Here is a 22464-nt window from a genome sequence, read left to right as displayed (position 1 = left end):
ACATAATTGTTGCTGCATATTTACAAATTAGGGTATTGTAGGGTTTTTGTTTTGTTTTTTTAGTGTTTCAGGCTCTCGTGGTTTTCATGTTGGATATATTTGGTGTTTATTAACACAATGCAGACACTGTTGTAAACCTTCTTCACTTGAATTCTAGTACACACCCCACCCAGGAGATCTTCTACGAGGAGGATTCTAGGAGGTCACATGACATCACTCATATCTCTATTAATAAAACACAGACCTGACCGGAGAGGTGAGGAGGATTCTAGGAGGTCACTTGACAATTTTATTGCTCTTTCGATGCAGATTGTTCCTCCAGTGAAGCTTGGTGGCCATATAACCATTAGAGTGCATCCATCACATATCCTGAAATTCAAGAGAAACATTGGCAAGAAGATTCTAGAAGTCACACGGAAGATCATTGATCTGCTGACAGGAGAGGTGAGCGGTGCTGGGAATTCTGGGACATTCTCCAGTAAAAGACAAGGGATGTGTCTGGATGGTGACTGTATCATTGTGTGTGTCAGGTTCCTATAAGGTGTCAGGATGTCACTGTCTATTTCTCCATGGAGGAGTGGGAGTATTTAGAAGGACACAAGGACCTCTACAAGGACGTCATGATGGACAATCAGTCGCCCCTAACATCACCGGGTAAGAGGAGACTTTATTGTAAAGGAGAGAGCAGTATGGAGGGTCCTCCTAGATCCCCCATCATCTGATAAACACATAGAAACAATGGATTCAGTCAGTGTGTGTGTTTCCTACAGATGGATCCAGTCATGGGAACCCACCAGAGAGATGTTCCCGTCCTCTGTATTCCCTGGATTCCACACAGGAAGGTCACACCATCCCTCACCATCATCAGGTAGATGGATCCAGTCATGAGAACCCACCAGAGAGATGTCCCCGTCCTCTGTATTCTCGGGATTCCACACAGGAGGATCACACCATCCCTCACTACCATCAGGTAGGTGATTAGCAATTATTACTAATTATGATTTCTATACAGCATGTTTGTTACAATTAATGTTTTATTATATTCTCAGAGTGGAAACCTCCGGGATGATAATATTTTCATTAAAGAAGAGTTTAAAGAGGAGGATGAGAAGTATGGTGTGATGGAGGAGCTTTCTGAAAGACACAAAGACCTCTACAAGGTCATTATGATGGAGTCGCCTAAGAACAGAAACCCACCTCCCTATCCTCTGTATTCCCGGGATTCCACATGCAAAGATCAAAACTATGCACACCATGATCAGGTAGATGGCACTAAGCAACTGGAACTCGAATAGAATTCTATCCTTTGAGATGATATTCTTCTGTCATCTCGTTTCCATTTACAAATCCATTCTATCACATATGCACTTTAGGGTGAAGAACTGAAAGACATCAAAGTTGAGGTTAAAGTGGAAAAAGAAGAGATGTTCGGAGATCAGCAGTCTAATGAGGAGAGTGGTCCTTTGTATTCCCGGGATTCTACACAGGAAGATCACACCATCCCTCACCATCATCAGGTAGGTGGGACAGGGCTTATAGACTTTTTCTAAGCTATGAGATGACATTTTTATGTAGTCTCTTTTTTTTATTGCTTACTTCTCCATCTGAGAGTGCTGCCTTTACTCCCCAAACCCCCCATCTCAATTTCCAGCTCTTTTGAGCACCCTACATTTTTCACCCCCCATTTTTATTGGGTTTTTTTCAAGCAGTATATGTCCCATTCTTCTGTAGGTGTTAAGTTCAGTCATCATGGGTCCTCCCATTCCTCAATTCCTCAATATAACGTCATGTCCCCAAGAAATGAGGAGGAGATACTGAACACCATATGAAAGGTCCATCTCCATTCCTCAATATAACGTCATGTTCCCAACAAATGAGGAGAAGATACTGGACACCATATGGAAGGTCCATCCCCATTCCTCAATATAACGTCATGTTCCCAACAAATGAGGCGGAGATACTGGACACCATATGGAAGGTCCATCTCCATTCCTCAATATAACGTCATGTTCCCAACAAATGAGGAGAAGATACTGGACACCATATGGAAGGTCCATCCCCATTCCTCAATATAACGTCATGTTCCCAACAAATGAGGCGGAGATACTGGACACCATATGAAAGGTCCATCTCCATTCCTCTGTATTTTTACATTGGAGTCCATTTGTGATCTGCAAATTCTTTATTATTAAAGATCCAAGAAATTCCAGGCAATCCAATACACCAGCTAACCACTAACGCAGTTTGGCCAATTAAGCCTTAGTCATAGCTGTTCAATACTGAAGAATTTGCAGATCATACATGGACTCAAACAAATATATTTGAAATATATTTTAAAAATACTCTTCCCAAATATATTGACTTATATTTGAAATGCTACAATTTTGACCATATTCTATATATTTCAAAATATAGTTCAATAAATATATATATACTGTATGTTGAAATGTGTTTCAATTACAAAAGATATGAAAAATATTTTTTGAAATACATTTCAAATATACTGTACAGTATGTCTTTAAATATACCAATCTACATTTTTGGAATGCATTTACAAATATATGTAAAAATATATGTTAAAATGACTTTCTTTAAAAAAAATCTGAAGAATATATTAAAAAAAATATATATTTTTTAAATATATTCTTCAGATTTTTTTTAACATATAAAAAAGTCATTTTAACTATATATATTTTTACATATATTTGTAAATCCATTCCAAAAATGCAGATTTGTATTTTTAAAGACATTCAGTATATTTGAAATGTATTTTTAAAAATATTTTTCATATCTTTTGTAATAAAAACGCATTTCAACATACAGTGTGTGTGTATATACATATACATACACACACACACACACACACACACACACACACATATATATTGAATATGGCCAAAATTGTAGCATTTCTTTTAAAATATATGTCAATATATTTGGGAAGAGTATTTTTAAAATATATTTTAAATATATTTTTCTTCCATATGGGCTCTTCCTCTTTATGTAACTCCAACATGGGGGTGCGCTGAATGACATGGTGCTTTTCTATGCTCCTCTTAGTCCAGACCAACTAAATAAATGCCAATAGGGAATGAGCCTCTGGCTTCCTAGGCTCACAGGAAATGGGCAGTAGACCGGATTTATCTCTGCTTCAGGTCATTAACACCTGCCGGTCTTGTCCCTCCCCCAGCCTGTTACTGGACAGTGAAAGGAGAAGCAGAAGACTGATGAGCTCATCTCTGCTCTCTCGTCCTATCAGCATGTTCCTTGTTAGCTGCTGCTTGTTCTGCTTCTCCCTCTCCCTCTCCCAGTCTGTGCTCTTATGTACAGATACTGCAAGAGCCTGATACCAGGTCCCATTCAGGTACTCACACTTTCATTTATTCAAAAAACACATTTAGTTATGTTTTCAGGAATTCAGAACTGCTGTTATTTGTGTCTTATACGCCATGAGCTGACCTTGTTAGACGTTTTCTATTATTTTGGGGTCTAGGGTGAAGAACGGATTAATATAAAATCTGAGGTTAAAGAGGAAGAAGAGGAGACGTATGTGGGGGGGGGTCAGCCGTCCACAGAGGAAGTTGGGATGGTGATGAAGAGTGAACAGAAAGAAATGTCTCTACTTATCAACACAAGTAAGTACAGGCACTGTGGAAGAAACAGTCACAATCTCAATTTACTTGTGAGTAGGTTTGTAGCTTAAGGACAAATGATCGATAATCCTCAGATCTTCACATCCTCCTGCAGGCAGGTGCTAAAAGGTTAAATATTTGTTTACCAAATAAAGGGTTAATGTGTGGTGTTTCAAGGGTTAACACTTGGTGCTGTGATGTACCTTCCCCCACACGTGTCACTTCCTGCTTCTGAAGAGATATATGCAGGAGGAGCCTGGACCTCTTGGTCTGTTAGTGTATGAGAGGCTGGACCCCTAACTTTGGACCTACTGCAGAACAAAACTCTCCTATGGAACCACGTGTGCGAGGCTTCTTGAGGTATGTGTTGTGGTTCTCCTCTTTGCTTTTGGATTGGATATGGTGAAGGATATGTGATAAATGAGGAGGAGATGCTGTACATCATATGAAAGGTCCATCTCCATTCCTCAATATAACGTCATGTTCCCAACAAATGAGGAGGAGATACTGGATACCATATGAAAGGTCCATCTCCATTCCTCAATATAACGTCACGTTCCCAACAAATGAGGAGGAGATACTGGACACCATATGGAAGGTCCATCTCCATTCCTCAATATAACGTCATGTTCCCAACAAATAAGGAGGAGATACTGTACACCATATGAAAGGTCCATCTCCATTCCTCAATATAACGTCATGTTCCCAACAAATGAGGAGGAGATACTGGACACCATATGAAAGGTCCATCTCCATTCCTCAATATAACATCATGTTCCCAACAAATGAGGAGGAGATACTGGACACCATATGAAAGGTCCATCTCCATTCCTCAATAGAACGTCATGTTCCCAACAAATGAGGAGGAGATACTGGACACCATATGGAAGGTCCATCTCCATTCCTCAATATAACGTCACGTTCCCAACAAATGAGGAGGAGATACTGGACACCATATGGAAGGTCCATCTCCATTCCTCAGTATTTTTACATTGAAGTCCATATGTGATCTGCAAATTCTTTACTATTAAAGATCCAAGCAAATCCAGTCAATCCAATACACCAGCTAACCACTACCGCCATTTGGCCAATGAAGCCTTAGTCATAGCTGTTCAATATTGAAGAATTCATCTTACATGGACTCAGCGTGAACATTTTTCTGTTCGATTTTGAAGGGAGAAACTGAGATCGGCATTTCTGCTTATTCCACTGTTGGGGAGGTGAAGCTAAAACTCGAATTATTTGTGAACTACTTTTTTTCTTTCCAACAGATGGATGTTATGCCTGGAATACATCAGAGAAGCATCTTCTATTTGCTGATTGGAATTTAGAAGATAATGCCATCACACAGGATTCTCTAGGAGTGAATCCAAATACACCCAATATCCATCACAGACCTTCCTGTCCGGAGACATCAATGGATCCCTCTGATCAGGGGGAATCTTCTGACCAATCACATACTAGGAGTGCAAATGTCCATTTAGGATCTCACACTGCAGAGAGATCAACAGATTCATCTAATCCCAAGGAATCTTCCTCACCCCATGAAGGAGCTCACCAAGGGGACAATCTAATATCATGTTCAGAGTGTGGGAAATGTTTCACTCATAAAGAATACCTTGTCCAACATCAGAGAATTCACACGGGTGAGCGTCCGTATTCATGTTCAGAGTGTGGGAAATCTTTCACTGTAAAAGGAAGCCTTGTTGCACACCAGAAAGTCCATACGGGTGAGCATTCATGCACAGAGTGTGGGAAATCTTTTGCTCAGAAAGGAAACCTTTTGCAACATCAGAGAATCCACACGGGTGAGCGTCCTTATTCGTGTACAGAGTGTGGGAAAACTTTCACTCAGAAAGGAAACCTTGCAAAACACCAGAGAATTCACACAGGGGAGCGTCCATATTCTTGTTCAGAGTGTGGGAAATCTTTCTCTAATAAACAGAACCTACAAGAACACCAGAGAAATTACACGGGTGAGCGAAACTATTCCTGTTCAGAGTGCGGGAAATCTTTCTTTAAGAAAGATAATCTTCTTAAACACCAGAAAATTCACACAGGTGAGCGTCCCTATTCATGTTCAGAGTGCGGAAAATCCTTCTTTAAGAAAGATAATCTTGTTAGACATCAGAGATTTCACACTGGTGAGCGTCCTTATTCATGTTCAGAGTGTGGGAAATGTTTCTCTCATAAAGGAGACCTTGTTGTACATCAAAGAATTCACACAGGTGAGCGCCCATATTCATGTGCAGAGTGTGGGAAATCTTTCACTCATAAAGGGGACTTTGTTAAGCATCAGAGAACTCACACGGGTGAGCGCCCATATTCATGTTCAGAGTGCGGGAAATCTTTCATTCATAAAGGCGATCTTCATAAACATCGGAAAATTCACACGCGTGAGGGTCCTTATTCATGTTCAGAGTGCGAGAAATCTTTTACTCATAAAGAAGACCTTGTTAAACATCGGACAGTTCACACGGGTGATCATCCCTATCCATGCTCAGAGTGTGGGAAATCTTTCAGTCATAAAGGAGACCTTGTTAAACATCAGCGAATTCACACGGGTGAGCGTCCGTATTCATGTTCAGAGTGTGGGAAATCTTTCACTTATAAAGGAGTCCTTGATAAACACCAGAAGATTCACACAGGTGAGCGCCCTTATTCATGTTTAGAGTGCGGGATATCTTTCACTGAGAAAAACGTACTTTTTAGACACTACAAAATTCACACGGGTGAGCGCCCCTATTTGTGCTCAGAGTGTGGGAGATCTTTCTCTAGGAAAGACAACCTAGAAGACCACCAGAGAAAACACACAGATGGGCATTCGTGTTCAGAGTGCGGGAAATCTTTTACTACTAAAGGCAGCCTTGTTATACACCAGAGAATTCACACAGGCGAGCGCCCTTATTCTTGTTCAGAGTGCGGGAAAGCCTTCACTAAAAAAGGAGGCCTTGTCAGACACCAGATAACTCACGCGGGTGAGCGTCCTTATTCGTGTATGGAGTGCGGGAAATCTTTCAATCAGAAAGAAACCCTTACGACACATCAGAGAACACACGCTTCACAGAGTCCTCAATCCCTTCAATGTGCAGGAAATCTACAGAAAGAAGAAGTCTAATGAGACTTCGGAGGGTAAGCACATCGTGGCCAAAGCAGATGCGTGATGGGCCGGGTCTTCTTCTGGCTTCTTGTATTTCTTGGAGTTTCCAATGGTGAGATGTGTCTGCTACGGTTTTTACCCCCCTAGTTTGGGGTATCCGCATTCCTTTTTTTTTTTTTTTTACTTTTGTACACTTTGATTATAAAAACGTAGCCCCTCATGAAAGATTACGGCGGTACACAAAGATATACGCGCTCCAGTGAACAATTGTAACACCACGAGCCTCAGATTGTCCAAGGTTGCAGATAGGATAAGTGGTGTACAATGCCCATTAGAGTACATTGGGGGCATAGTGTAAATATTTCAGTTTTTAGGGTGGTGGGGTGATAGTTATATACCCAAAAGGCTTAAATTATAGTAATGAAGTCCTGAGCGACTTCAATACAGGTATACCTCGGTTTACAAATTTAATGCGTTCCCCGGGACATTTCATATTGCGAAAAATTCACAAACCGAAATGTGGTTTCCCATAGGAATGCATTGAAAACCAATTAATCCGTTCCGGAGGTCAGAAAAAAGTTTAAAAAAAAAAAGTCGCTGTCACTATTGGTCAGTGCCAAATTTTAAATGTAATTATTGGCTCTTTATATTCTTCACTATAGCTCAGAAAATCAGCTGTCACTTTCCCTCCCAGCTAAAAGAAACAATGTTTACTTTTAGTTTCTTTCCCAAAATAAAAGGAACAAAGTTTCCTTTTAGTTTCTTTCCCGAGATAAAAGAAACAAAGTTTCCTTTTAGTTTCTTTCCCGAAATAAAAGGAACAAAGTTTCCTTTTAGTTTCTTTCCATAGATAAAAGAAACAAAGTTTCCTTTTAGTTTCTTTTCCGAGACAAACAAAGTTTCCTTTTAGTTTCTGTCCATAGATAAAAGAAACAAAAGTTTCCTTTTAGTTTCTTTCCCGAGATAAAAGGAACAAAGTTTCCTTTTGGTTTCTTTCCAGAGGTAAAAGAAACAAAGTTTCCTTTTAGTTTCTTTTACGATATAATCAAAGTTTCCTTTTAGTTTCTTTCTCTAGATAAAAGGAACAAAGTTTCCTTTTAGTTTCTTTCTCTAGATAAAAGGAACAAAGTTTCCTTTTAGTTTCTTTCCCGAGATAAAAGAAACAATTTCCTTTTAGTTTCTTTCCCGAGATAAAAGGAACAAAGTTTTCTTTTAGTTCCTGTCCATAGATTGTAAGCTCCACGAGCCGGGCCCTCCTATTCCTTCTGTACTGAAATGTATTGTAATTGTACTGTCTCCCGTTATATTGTAAAGCGCTGCGCAAACTGTTGGCGCCATAAATCCTGCATAATAATAATAATAGATAAAAGAAACAAAAGTTTCCTTTTAGTTTATTTCCCCGGATAAAAGAAAAAAATGTTTCCTTTTATTTTCTTTCCTGGGATAAAAGAAACAAAATTTCCTTTAGCTCCGGGGAAAATCACAGCTAATTCTGTGAGCTATAGTGAAGAAAAAAAACAGCCGGCAATTGCATTTAAAAATCGGCACCTCCATACACTTTGTATTGCGAAAAAAATTTGTAACAATATGTAAATCAAGGCATTATTTTCAATGGAATTTCATTTGTAAACTGAAAATTACGTTAACCGAGGCGTTCGTAATCCGAGGTAGGAATACACGGCAAGAAACAAGCAATGCTAGCAATACATAGGTGAAAGAAATGCAAGTACAAAAACCGGAGCTCAGCCGGACTTTTATGTTAGCCTTCTGCTGAAAAGCATGTAAATGGATGTAACCTACTGAATGCAGAAAAGATCACTGTAATAAAAGTACTAAACCAAAGGCATCCAAACAGAATCCCCACTGTTACTTTGGTAAAAGGGAAGGAGCTTCTTATATGGGGGGTCAGTACAGGAGGACTTCCTTAAATTGTTACTCATTGGAAAGAATGTTCCTTCCACTGGTAGTCAGTTGGGTCACACTTATAGACAACACAAAAAATGTTACTGCAGAGAATGTAGTGTGGATGGTGGAGGGAAGAGAGCTGTCAGAGAATGTAGTGTGGATGGTGGGAGGAGAGCTGTCAGAGAATGTAGTGTGGAGGAGGAGAGCTGTCAGAGAATGTAGTGTGGATGGTGGAGGAGAGCTGTCAGAAAATGTAGTGTGGATGGAGGGAGGAGAGATGTCAGAGAATGTAGTGTAGATGGTGGGGGAGGAGAGATGTCAGAGAATGTAGTGTGGATGGTGGGAGGAGAGCTGTCAGAGAATGTAGTGTGGACGGTGGAGGAGGAGAGCTGTCAGAGAATGTAGTGTGGACGGTGGAGGAGGAGAGCTGTCAGAGAACGTAGTGTGGATGGTGGGGGAGGAGAGCTGTCAGAAAATGTAGTGTGGATGGTGGGAGGAGAGCTGTCGGAGAATGTAGTGTGGATGGTGGAGGAGAGCTTTCAGAGAATGTAATGTGGATGGTGGAGGAGAGCTGTCAGAGAATGTAGTGATAATGGTGGGAGGAGAGCTGTCAGTGAATGTAGTGTGGATGGTGGGAGGAGAGCTGTCGGAGAATGTAGTGTGAATGGTGGGAAGAAAGCTGTCAGAGAATGTAATGTGGATGGGGGAGGAGAGCTGTCAGAGAGTGTAGTGTGGATGGGGGAGGAGAGCTGTCAGAGAATGTAGTGTGGATGGGGGAGGAGAGCTGTCAGAGAATGTAGTGTGGATGGTGGGGGAGGAGAGCTGCCAGAGAATGTAGTGTGGATGGTGGGGGAGGAGAGCTGCCAGAGAATGTAGTGTGGATGGTGGGGGAGGAGAGCTGTCAGAAAATATAGTCTGGATGGTGGGGGGAGGAGAGCTGTTGGAGAATGTAGTGTGGATGGTGGGGGAGGAGAACTGCCAGAGAATGTAGTGTGAATGGTGGGAGGAGAGCTGTCAGTGAATGTAGTGTGGATGTGGAGGAGAGCTTTCAGAGAATGTAGTATTGATGGTGGAGGAGAGCTGTCAGAGAATGTAGTGTGGATGATGGGGGAGGAGAGCTGTCAGAGAATGTAGTGTGGATGGTGGGAGGAGAGGTGTCAGAGAATGTAGTGTGGATGGGGGAGGAGAGCTGTCAGAGAATGTAGTGTGGATGGGGGAGGAGAGCTGTCAGAGAATGTAGTGTGGATGGGGGAGGAGAGCTGTCAGAGAATGTAGTGTGGATGGGGGAGGAGAGCTGTCAGAGAATGTAGTGTGGATGGTGGGGGGGGGAGAGCTGTCGGAGAATGTAGTGTGGATGGTGGGGGAGGAGAGCTGTCAGAGAATGTAGTGTGAATGGTGGGGGAGGAGAGCTGTCAGAGAATGTAGTGTGAATGGTGGGGGAGGAGAGCTGTCAGAGAATGTAGTGTGGATGGTGGGAGGAGAGCTGTCAGAGAATGTAGTGTGGATGGGGGAGGAGAGCTGTCAGAGAATGTAGTGTGGATGGTGGGAGAAGAGGTGTCAGAGAATGTAGTGTGGATGGTGGGGGGAGGAGAGCTGTCAGAGAATGTAGTGTGGATGGTGGGAAAGGAGAGCTGGCAGAAAATGTAGTGTGGATGGTGGGGGAGGAGAGCTGGCAGAGAATGTAGTGTCGATGGTGGAGGCGAGCTGTCAGAGAATGTAGTGTGGATGGTGGGGGAGGAGAGCTGTCGGATAATGTAGTGTGGATGGTTGGGGGAGGAGAGCTGTCAGAAAATATAGTCTGGATGGTGGGGGGAGGAGAGCTGTTGGAGAATGTAGTGTGGATGGTGGGGGAGGAGAACTGCCAGAGAATGTAGTGTGAATGGTGGGAGGAGAGCTGTCAGTGAATGTAGTGTGGATGTGGAGGAGAGCTTTCAGAGAATGTAGTATTGATGGTGGAGGAGAGCTGTCAGAGAATGTAGTGTGGATGGTGGGAGGAGAGGTGTCAGAGAATGTAGTGTGGATGGGGGAGGAGAGCTGTCAGAGAATGTAGTGTGGATGGGGGAGGAGAGCTGTCAGAGAATGTAGTGTGGATGGGGGAGGAGAGCTGTCAGAGAATGTAGTGTGGATGGTGGGAGAAGAGGTGTCAGAGAATGTAGTGTGGATGGTGGGGGGAGGAGAGCTGTCAGAGAATGTAGTGTGGATGGTGGGGGAGGAGAGCTGTCAGAGAATGTAGTGTGGATGGTGGGGGAGGAGAGCTGGCAGAAAATGTAGTGTGGATGGTGGGGGAGGAGAGCTGGCAGAGAATGTAGTGTGGATGGTGGAGGCGAGCTGTCGGAGAATGTAGTGTGGATGGTGGGGGAGGAGAGCTGTCGGATAATGTAGTGTGGATGGTTGGGGGAGGAGAGCTGTCAGAGAATGTAGTGTGGATGGTGGAGGAGAGCTGTCGGAAAATGTAGTGTGGATGGTGGGGGAGGAGAGCTGTCAGAGAAGGTAGTGTGCATGGAGGTCCTACGTGCTGCCAGTAGGTTGTCTTGTTGCTACACCCATGCACTTCTTGTTCTCTTCCTGGCTCAGTGATTCTAGGCTCTCTTTGTTGCAGCCTACTTATAGTGGCCCCCTTTGATCCTGTACACCTTCACCCTTTCCCAGTTCTTCTCTATGTCTGTGCACTCCTGCCTGCTTAGAGTATGTTACCCAATGACCGGTGAGTCCTGCGTTAAATCCCTGCTAAGGACTATATCGAGCATACTTACCTTCATTTCCCAGTAGGTGGTTCCTTGGCTGATCAAAGGACCACAACCTTGATGACACCTGCAGCGTAACATCCCCACCTCTCTAAGTTCTGGTGAAGACCAGAGTGTTTGGTGATGTGGACTTTGCTGAGAGAACAATAGGTGGTGGGGATGTAGACACTGATGATCAAGGAATGTCCTTACCAGGGTGTTGTTGTTCTTGAACAATGTGCGCGCTGATTACTTTTCGGCATTGCCAAATAAAACTCCAGAAGAGACCTAGAAATTCTGGTGAAGACCAGGCCGGTACCTTAGACTCTGCACCTTGGCTCTTAGGGCTCTCAACATCACTCATCAAGCAAGAACACTGAGCTCTCTGTGTCTACTCTTTGGCTTTTGCCATTGGCTGTCCAGCTGGTACAACTAAGTCCTGCTCAGCCACTCTGTCCTCTAGTGAGAGCAGAATTCCAATCTCTGAGAGTATGGTCTGGGGATGGGGCTCCCAGAGAATGTAGTATGGACATTGAGAAAGGAGATACAACACCGGGGTGCAGAGAGTGTTTGGTAATGTGTACTCTGTTGAGAGAACAACGGGGATGGGGATGTAGACACTGATGATCAGGGCATGTAGACACTGATGATCAGGGAATGTCCTTACCAGGGTGTTGTTATTGAACAATGTGCATGCTGATGACTTTTCAGCATTGCCAAATAAAACTCCAGAAGTGACTGGATCTGATAAGAGCTGCATCTCCTTCCCTAGTTCATTCATTCTCCATGATAGATTCTCCAGCACTGTACATAAGTGAAGCACTCAGATCTGGGCTCTACTCTACATCCTGAGGACTTACAGGCAACGCATGGCAGAACCATCAGAGCAAACAGGAAGTTTCAGCATCTTTGGTTAAGAATGGGAAGATACATTATCCACGGAACAGACAAACTATACCAGAATCATCGACAGAGATGTCAAATGTGAACCGGCATGTAACCAATGAGTCCTGCGTACATCGGTGATCATTTTAAACCCTTGTTAAATATTCATATATTGACACAATTAAAGTGTGGACTTTATACCTTTGTGAATCCATTTCATTTTGTTGTTCGTTCTTTAGTTTTGCCATAATTATAAATAGAGATGAGATGAATGGACCCGGGTTTGATTCAGTGCAGGTTCAGCAGATGTTATGAAGTTTGGATCCCGAATTTGAAACCCATTAAATTTAACAGGAGCCAAACCTTAGCTACACTATATTGCCAAAAGTATTGGCGCCGCCCTCCAAATCATGTGATTAAGGTGTTCCAATCCCCTCTATGGACACAGGTGTATACAATCAAGCCCCTAGGCATGAAGACTGCTTCTACAAACATTGGTAAAAGAATGGGTCGCTCTCAAGAGCTCAGTGACTCCAAGCGTGGTCCCGTGATAGGTGGCTACTAAATATTCCACGCTTAACTGTTAGTGGGATTATAACAAAGTGGAAGCAACTGGGAACAACAGCCACCAAGTGGTAGGCCACGCCACATGACAGACCGGGGTCAGTGTAGCAATTGTGCATACAGAGATGGACACGGTCATCCATCTTGCTAAGGATCCTCCATTTTGTATCATTTCTACTCCCAAATCAGCTTCCCTCCTATTCCCCCCCCCCCTCAGGAATGTGGTCTGTATGATGCCAGAGATCACAGACAATCAGGCTCAGCGGGAGAGCTTAATGGTTATATATCCCCAAATTAGCTGTTGCCCAGGTGTTTGTTAGCTTCTCAATCTGAGATATCGTAAAGCCATAAACCAGTCCTTCACTGAGCTTCAAAGACATTCCAGATAAGCCATAAAACAGACATCACATTAAAAATCCACTTTCCCCTATGCTTTCATATCTTGGAATATGAAAGACTTACAAGGAAACCAGGCATATGTTCAGATCAGTCACTTTAATACAAGTTGCCTGATATCTTACACCCCCTAGTTGAAGTCTACAGGAGAGCAGAAAATGATATCTCCTTAACCGTCCCAAGCCGGTATGTCATGTTTAATATCTAGACGTTCAGCAGATGCTTCTGCATATTAATCTACTAGTGGCTAGGCTACTACATGCACCGAGGGTAAGTTATGGATCATGATAGAAACTGAGAGGGATTTTGGGCCTCCAACACCCTCCCCAAATGAGGCGATTGGTTCTCTGCTTCAAGGAGACACCCTGCTGAGTTCCTAGAAAGGCTGTTATGCTTGGAGCAGAAAGTTAAGTTGAGTGAGTTGAAGTTGAAGAATCCTCCCTTTGAACATCGGAACCAAGTGGATTCTTTGGGAGAAAAGGCCCTTTTGCTCAGGAAACTTGATCTGCTTAACCCAGGACTTTTGGCAAGTACTCTATCTCTCTAAACTTCTTTCTCTTATCTCTCTGTTGTGGTATTGCTCTCTGTATTTATATATATATATATTGGCTACATCTTTTTCTGTAAATATTTTTATTGCACCCTTTTGACCTTTTAGTAATAAATCTTACTTTCTGAAAATGTTGAACTGTTTCTAAAGCTCTTTAATGCAAACTAAGAACCCCTGCCTCTGAAGAGCGCTACTGTGTGTTTTTAAACTTCTGTACATCTCTGCCTGCGGTTACAGTGGTATACAGACGATTATTCAACATCATAGTGTATTGCTAATATCTCTGTACAAAAGGGAGGTGGTGGCAGTGTGAAGGGTTAATTGCGTAATTAACCTGACCCAGTAACATTCGCTCCGGGCTGCAAGTACACAGATTGTGGTCCATTAGCTGGAAAATCTTTGTGCAGAGTGCAGCTGGGCGTGGCATTGTTACGCACGTGACAATTTAGATTAGCTAGTTCTTCGGTCGCGAGTTTGGTGAAAAAGGCTGGGGTCTGACACCGCGATCGTCACAATCAGCACATGCTGAAGCACACAGAGCGCAGAAGTCGCCAACTGTCTGCAGAGTCAATAGCTAAAGACCTCCAAACTTGGTGTGGCCTTCAGATGAGCCCAGCAACAGTGAGTAGAGCGCTTCATGGAATGGGTTTCCGTGGCCGAGCAGCTGCATCTAAGCCTTCCATCACCAAGTGCAATGCAAAGCATCGGATGCCGTGGCATAAAGCACGCCACCACTGGACTCTAGAGCAGTGGTGGCGTGTTCTCTGGAGTGACTACTCTTCTCTGTCTGGCAATCCGATGAACGTGTCTGGGTTTGGTGGTGGCCAGGAGAACGGTACTTGCCTCACTGCATTGTGCCAAGTGTAAAGTTTGGTGGAGGGGGGATTATGGTGTGGGGTTGTCTTTCAGGGGTTGGGCTTGGCCCCCTAGTTCCAGTGAAGGGAACTCTTAAGATGACATTTTGGACAATTTCATGCTCCCAACTTTGTGGGAAGAGTTTGGGGATGGCCCCTTCCTGTTCCAACATGACTGCGCACCAGTGCACAAAGCAAGGTCCATAAAGACATGGAGGAGCCAGTTTGGGGTGGAAGAACTTGACTGTCCTGTACAGAGTCCTGACCTCAACCCCATAGAACACCTTTGGGATGAATTAGAGTGGAGGCTGCAAGCCAGGCCTCCTCCCCCGACATCAGTGCCTGACCTGACAAATGTGCTTCTGGAAGAAAGGTCCAACCTTCCCCTAGACACCCTCCTAAACCTTGTGGACGGCCTTCCCAGAAGAGTTGAAGCTGTTATAGCTGCAAAGGGTGGGGCCAACTCAATATTGAACCCTACGGACTAAGACTGGGGGGTCATTAAAGGCCATGTGTAGAGGACAATGCAATGCAAAAAAAATTAAAAATTGTCTTTCAGCAGGAAGAGGGTTTTATCGGGCAGCTTAAAGGTGAATATTGAAAAAACAAAGATCCTCTGAACTATGCTTTCGATTCCACATCCAATCACTGTTCAAAGCGTGCCACCTCAACCTCCGCAACATCTCCAAGATACACCCCTTCCTCATCAATGCCACCACAAAGCTTCTAACTCACCCCCTGGTCATCTCTCGCCTCGACTACTGCAACTCCTTTTTTTCTGTCTTACCTTTACATAGGCTATTCCCCCCTTCAGTTCATCCTTGATGCTGCTGCCAGGCTCGTCCGTGTTTACAGCTGTCTGTTTTACAGAAGCCAGTCTTATGACCAACTTCTGTCAAACGGGCATACTGGCTACCAGCGCTGATCAGTGCGCTCTGGCAGGAGAGGGAGGGAGTCCCCTGTGAGAAAACAAAGGCACAGTAGGGGAGATCAACACACTGACATCACATTACGCAAAGCCAGCTATCTGCCAACTGCTGCTTTGGAACTTCTGCACATATCTACTGTACATATGGAAAGGTTTATAGACCGGATACGTCCTAAATATAGAACCGTTTATCCAACCGTCCCTCCGGAGCCTCTGGTTTATAGACCGGATACGTCCTAAATACAGAACCGTTTATCCAACCGTCCATCCGGAGCCTCTGGTTTATAGACCGGATACGTCCTAAATACAGAACCGTTTATCCAACCGTCCATCCGGAGCCTCTGGTTTATAGACCGGATACGTCCTAAATACAGAACCGTTTATCCAACCGTCCATCCGGAGCCTCTGGTTTATAGACCGGATACGTCCAAAATATAGAACAGTTTATCCAACCGTCCATCCGGAGCCTCTGGTTTATAGACCGGAAACGTCCTAAATACAGAACCGTTTATCCAACCGTCCCTCCGGAGCCTCTGGTTTATAGACCGGATACGTCCTAAATACAGAACCGTTTATCCAACCGTCCCTCCGGAGCCTCTGGTTTATAGACCGGATACGTCCTAAATACAGAACCGTTTATCCAACCGTCCCTCCGGAGCCTCTGGTTTATAGACCGGATACGTCCTAAATACAGAACCGTTTATCCAACCGTCCATCCGGAGCCTCTGGTTTACAGACCGGATACGTCCTAAATACAGAACCGTTTATCCAACCGTCCATCCGGAGCCTCTGGTTTACAGACCGGATACGTCCTAAATACAGAACCGTTTATCCAACCGTCCATCCGGAGCCTCCGGTTTATAGACCGGATACGTCCTAAATATAGAACCATTTATCCAACTGTCCATCCGAAGGTCACATTTTCGCCGTAGTCCTTCTTTTGACAGAATACTTAACATGCTTATTTTTTGTGCTTTTATTTGCAATTTGAAGGTGTTTACAGGATTTGTTCTTATTTTTTTTTTCAACCACTTCAGTGTTTTCCTTTAATAGTCCAGTAGTGAAAATAGACAGGACTCCCCCTTTAAATAAATTACTCTGGTGGAGATTTTCCAATTTTATAGAGACAGGAAGAGCCTGATTGTATGGACACCAGAAGTGATCCCACCAATGGGGAGGAAGTGGTGTTAGGTGCAGACAGGAAGTGAAAGACAGACAGGAAGTGAGGTCACTTGTGGACAGGAAGTGATGTGAGGGTCTAAACAGGAAGTTGTGGGTGAGAGGCGAGTTGTAAGGAAGTGGAGGGAAGATGAGGAGGTAATAAGATATTATTTCATATGGAAGTATGATGTCTCCAGAAATAGAACTTCTCACTTATTTATTCTTAAAGTTTAATATATTATACATTTTTAAAAAATTATTAGAAAAACACACATTTAAAGGTTTTTGTTACATATTTACAATTTTAAGTATTGTTTTGTTTTTTAAGTTTTTCAGGCACTCGTTTTTTTCATGTTGAATATATTTGGCATTTATTAACACATTACTTAACCCCTCGCTCTCCAGGGGATTTCCCCCCTTCCTTCCTGACCAGGCCATTTTTTGCGTTACGGTGCTGCATTACTTTACCTGATAATTGCTCATTCATGCAACGCTGCACCCCAAATGAAATTGACGTCCTTTTTCTTCTCACAAATAGAGCTTTCTTTCGGTGGTATTTGATCACCTGTGCTTTTTTTTTATTTTTTGCGCTATAAGCAAAAAAAACACCAACAATTTCGAGAAAAAATACAATATTTTGGACTTATTGCTATTAAACATGTCCAGTAAAAAAAATTCAAAATATCAAATTTCGACATAAATTTCGGCCAAAACGTATCCTGCTCCGTGTCTTTGCTGAAAAAAAAATACGTGTAAATTAATTGGATTACGTGAAAGTTATAGCGTCTACAAATGGCGGAATAGATACTGGGATTTATATTTTTTCAATACTAGTAATGGCGGCGATCAGCGACTTTTGGACTTTTTGCTAATAAAAAATCCAATTTCGTCATAAATTTTGTCCAAAATGTATTCTGCTCCGTATTTTTGCTTAAAATCTCAATACGTGTAAATTAATTGGTTTACAGTCATAGCGTTTACAAATGGCGGTATATATACACAGAGATTTTTTTTTTTTCTACTAGTAATGGCGGCAATCAGCGACTTTTAGCGGGACTGCGTTGGACATTCTGACACTGGGAGGGGGGGAACTGACTTGGTGTCACTGACACCCCAGTGACACCAATACAGTGATCAGCGCTAATAAAAAGCACTGACACTGTACTAATGGCACTGGGCAGGAAGGAGTTAATGTGAGGGGCGATCGTAGGGTGCTGGGAGTGGTTTACTAGGGGGCGGGAAAACAATCTTCCTCCCTGTTGGAGATGCTCGGTAATCACTGGGCACCAGTGGGTAGTTACTGGCTGGGACCCAGTGATTGACATCCGTGGGTGCAAATAGGGTGCGCGCGTGCCCTCTACCTGGAAATGCAGAATGACATATATATAAGTGATCCTGCGCACAGGTGCCACCCTATATATATTTTTATAAAGGCTGTAAAAGCAATAATTTCTCCTTCTCTCTGGCTGCATTCCTGCAGCCATTGAGAAATACTGTGAGAGCTGTGATTGGTCACAGATTGTCACATGGTACAAGGCTGTTGTGAACAGCCCTGTACAATGTGATCTCTGTGATTATTCGCAGATTTAACTAGTAGTAAGCAATGATGTCAGGAAGTGACATCTTGTTTACTACTGTTAGTGTGATCACTGATTGGCTAATCAGGGATCACATGATCGGGACCTCACACAGAGGTCCCATACAGCGATCGATGTTCCGCTGTGTCCTCCGGATCGCGGTGCCGTGTGCTCCCAGGGAGCGGGGAGGACGTTTGTAAATGGCCACCCGCTCCTGCACTGCTCCCGTCTGGCCGTTTATATACATGGGCTGGATGGGAAGTGGTTAATAAAACTTTTTTACACTATACCTTTAATTATTATTTTTTTTTAACTTTATTGCTATTACAGGGGATGGGCAACATCGCTTGTGATAGCATGGGCCATGGCAGATCCTCTTTATGGAGAGATTTGGGGTTCTATTGGATCCCAGATGTCTCTTCTGCCTTCCAAAGCATCTGATTAAACCGAGATTGGTTTGATCAAATGCTTAACGAGCCGGTAATGTCTTGTAAACAAACAAACCAAAACTGTGAGTGAAAAATATGAAAGTTTTGTAACTTCCGATTTCTGATCTGAGCTCCTGAGTCTGAGCTCCCAGGATGCACCTGTTTTAATTTCTTTTTAGAATGAAGGAGTTTTTTTTATAAAGGCAAAGCAGTCCCTAGTTTCTGTAAAGCAGTACATTTATTCTGGGCTTTAGTTAGTAGCTGAATTTAATATTGCATAGTGATTTCCCCAGCTGAAGGCAGAACGGAACCGCCAGCATTAAAAAAAAATGATCTCTCCATCATTGCTGCAGCAATGACTAAGATAACAGCTCTCCCATCCGAGGGACGTATATATAACTGTGGCAGATGGGAAGTGTTTAATGTAGAATTTCATCTAAAGACTAACTAGTCCTAAACTGTCCCTCCCCCTCCAAACACCTATACTACCTATCTTGGGTATAAACCTCCCTGCTGACAGGAGAGGTGAGCGGTGCTGGGAATTCTGGGACATTCTCCAGTAACAGACAAGGGATGTGTCTGGATGGTGACTGTATCATTGTGTGTGTCAGGTTCCTATAAGGTGTCAGGATGTCACTGTCTATTTCTCCATGGAGGAGTGGGAGTATTTAGAAGGACACAAGGACCTCTACAAGGACGTCATGATGGACAATCAGCCGCCCCTCACATCACCGGGTAAGAGGAGACTTTATTGTAAAGGAGAGAGCAGTACGGAGGCTCCACCTAGATCCCCCATCATCTGATAAACACATAGAAACAATGGATTCAGTCAGTGTGTGTGTTTCCTACAGATGGATCCAGTAATGGGAACCCACCAGAGAGATGTCCCCGTCCTCTGTATTCCCGGGATTCCACACAGGAAGGTCACACCATCCCTCACCATCATCAGGTAGGTGGAACTGAGCAACTAGAACTTAAATATGTTGTAGAATTCTACTCTTCGAGATAACATTCTTCTTTGTCCTCTCTTGTTTCCTTTTACAAATCCGTTCTATCATATTTGCACTTTAGGGTGAAGAACTGAGAGACCTCACAGTTGAGGTTAAAGTGGAAAAAGAAGACACATTTGGGGATCAGCAGTCAATGGAGGAGGGTGTTCCTCTGTATTCTCGGGATTCCACACAGGAAGATCACACCGTCCCTCACCATCATCAGGTAGGTGGGACTGATCAACTAGAACTCAAATACAATTCTACATTTTGAGATAACATTCTTCTATGTCGTCTCTTGTTTCTTTTTACAAATCTGTTCTATCATTTTTGCTCTTTAGGGTGAAGAACTGAAAGACATCAAAGTTGAGGTTAAAATGGAAAAAGAAGAGTTCGGAGATCCGCAATCTATGGAGGAGGGTGGTCCCCTGTATTCCCGGGATTCCATCCCTCACAATCATCAGGTAGGTGGGACTGAGCAACTAGAATTCAAATGTATAATAAGCTATGAGAATATATATTTTTTTCCATGTAATTTCTTGCTCCATTTTATAAATGTACAGTAATACCTTGGTTTAAGAACGCCTCGGTTAAAGTAATTTTTGGTTTACAAATGAAAATCCGCTGAAAATAATGCCTCGGTTTACAAATTTTGTATGAATTTTTTTCGCAATACGAAGCGTATGTCAGTGCTGATTTTTAAATGCTGGCTCTTTTTTTTTTCTTCACTATAGCTCACAGAATTAGCTGTCACTTTCCCCAAAGTTAACGGAAATGTTGTTTCTTTCAAGAAACTAAAAAGAAACATTGTTCCCCCTCTCCCCCCCTTTCCTTACCTGCCAGGCTGCATGCTCTGAAAAGGGTCTGGTATGGATTTTGGGGAGAACCCTATGCCATTTTGTTTTAAATTTTGGCGTGGGAGTTCCCCTCAAATCCATACCAGACACGAAGGGCTTGGTATGGATGGGAAGGGGGACCCCACACAGTTTTTTAAATTTTTTTTAATTGCCGGCAATTCTTTTACATTCAGCTGTCAGTGGGGAACCCTGCTGACAGCTGAAATATTAACACATGGTTGTCACTACTAAAATGCCACATGACTTGACAAAATAACTCATGCGGTATTTATTAGTGTTTACTATTTTCTGATCTCCGGAACAGATTAATTGGTTTTCAATGCATTCCTATGGGAAACTGCGTTTCGGTTTAAGAATTTTTCGCTATAAGAAAGGTCCTGCAGAACGAATTAAATTCTTAAACCGAGGTATTACTGTATTTTATCATCTTTGGGGTTTAGGGTGAGAGATGTCCCCATCCTCTGTATTCCCGGGATTCCACACAGGAAGGTCACACCATCCCTAACCATCATCAGGTAGATGGATCCAGTCATGGGAACCCACCAGAGAGATGTCCCTATCCTCTGTATTCCTGGGATTCCACACAGGAAGATCACACCATCCCTCACCGTCATCAGGTAGATGGATCCAGTAATGGGAACCCACCAGAGAGATGTCCCCGTCCTCTGTATTCCCGGGATTCCACACAGGAAGGTCACACCATCCCCCACCATCATCAGGTAGATGGATCCAGTAATGGGAACCCACCAGAGAGATGTCCCCGTCCTCTGTATTCCCGGGATTCTACACAGGAAGATCACACCATCCCTCACCATCATCAGGTAGGTGGAACAGAGCAACTAGAACTTAAATATGTTGTAGAATTCTATGCTTCGAGATAACATTCTTCTATGTCCTCTTGTTTCCTTTTACAAATCCGTTCTATCATATTTGGGGTTTAGGGTGAAGAACTGAAAGACATCAAAGTTGAGGTTAAAGTGGAAAAAGAAGACACATTTGGGGATCAGCAGTCTATGAAGGAGGATGTTCCTCTATATTCCTGGGATTCCACACAGGAAGATCACACCATCCTTCACCATCATCAGGTAGATGGATCCAGTAATGGGAACCCACCAGAGAGATGTCCCCATCCTCTCTATTCCCGGGATTCCACACAGGAAGGTCACACCATCCCTCACCATCATCAGGTAGGTGGGACTGAACATGGAGACCTAAATATGTATTCTAAGCTATGAGATGACATTCTCCCATGTAGTTTCTTGTTTTGATGCTTCTACATCTAAAGTTTTCTAGCTCCTTTGAGCACCCTACATTTTTCACACCCCATTTTTATTTATTGATGTTTAATCAATATACATTTTTTTCCTCTGTGGGTCTTAAACCCAGTCACATGTCATCATGGGTCCTCTTTCTCTTTGCACGGTGGGGGGGGGGGGGGTGCATACTGAATAGCACAGTGCTGTTGTTTGCTCCTGTAAGTCCAGGCAGATGTGATAATGTGCCACTAGGGATCCAGGGATTCCTAGGTTCACAGGAAACGGGCTGTAGACCTGATTTCTCTCTGCTTCAGGTCAATAGCTCCTGCTGGTCTTGCCCCTCCCCCAGCCAGTGAAAAGAGGAAGCAGAAGACTGATGAGCTCATCTCTCTGTCACTCTGCTCTCTCGTCCTATCAGCATGTTCTTTGTTAGAACTGCAGCACAGTTGATTGGCTCACTGTTCTGCTTCTCCCTCTCCCAGTCTGAGCTCTTATGTACAGGTCCTGAAAGAGCCTCATACCAGGTCCCATTCAGATATTTACACATTTAATGATGTTGTAGAGAATGCAGAGCTGCTGTCTTTTGTGTCTTTTATATCTGCCTGGAGTTCGGCTTTATTAGATGTTTTCTATTATTTTGGGGTTTAGGGAGAAGAACG

The 22464-nt window shown here is 43.3% G+C and overlaps 2 protein-coding genes across 2 annotated transcripts in view; both read left to right on the top strand.

Moving 5' to 3' along the window:
- Nucleotides 1–340: 340 nt before the first annotated feature.
- The window catches only part of LOC149453315 (uncharacterized), a 29200-nt gene continuing 7076 nt past the window's right edge, over nt 341–22464 (top strand). The window contains exons 1-7 of the mRNA XM_089688567.1: nt 341–444; nt 531–654; nt 771–970; nt 1050–1262; nt 1374–1517; nt 3494–3635; nt 4904–6700. Coding sequence (XP_089544693.1) covers nt 570–654; nt 771–970; nt 1050–1262; nt 1374–1517; nt 3494–3635; nt 4904–6700 — 2581 coding nt within the window. The 5' untranslated portion in view covers nt 341–444; nt 531–569. The remainder of the gene's footprint in view (nt 445–530; nt 655–770; nt 971–1049; nt 1263–1373; nt 1518–3493; nt 3636–4903; nt 6701–22464) is intronic.
- LOC149453316 (uncharacterized) lies at nt 19779–21784 on the top strand. The gene is made up of 4 exons (XM_089688595.1): nt 19779–19918; nt 20034–20156; nt 20990–21370; nt 21491–21784. Exons 1-4 carry the CDS (start codon nt 19847–19849, stop codon nt 21782–21784), a joined length of 870 nt encoding a protein of 289 aa, XP_089544721.1. The 5' UTR covers nt 19779–19846.

This window comes from Staurois parvus, unplaced genomic scaffold (genome assembly GCF_062004578.1).
Source record: "Staurois parvus isolate SC_StPar_1 unplaced genomic scaffold, SC_StPar_1.0 ptg000449l, whole genome shotgun sequence".
Lineage (NCBI taxonomy): Eukaryota > Metazoa > Chordata > Amphibia > Anura > Ranidae > Staurois > Staurois parvus.
The sequence above is the reverse complement of the archived record's forward strand: the minus strand, read 5'-3'. Positions and strand labels throughout refer to the sequence as shown.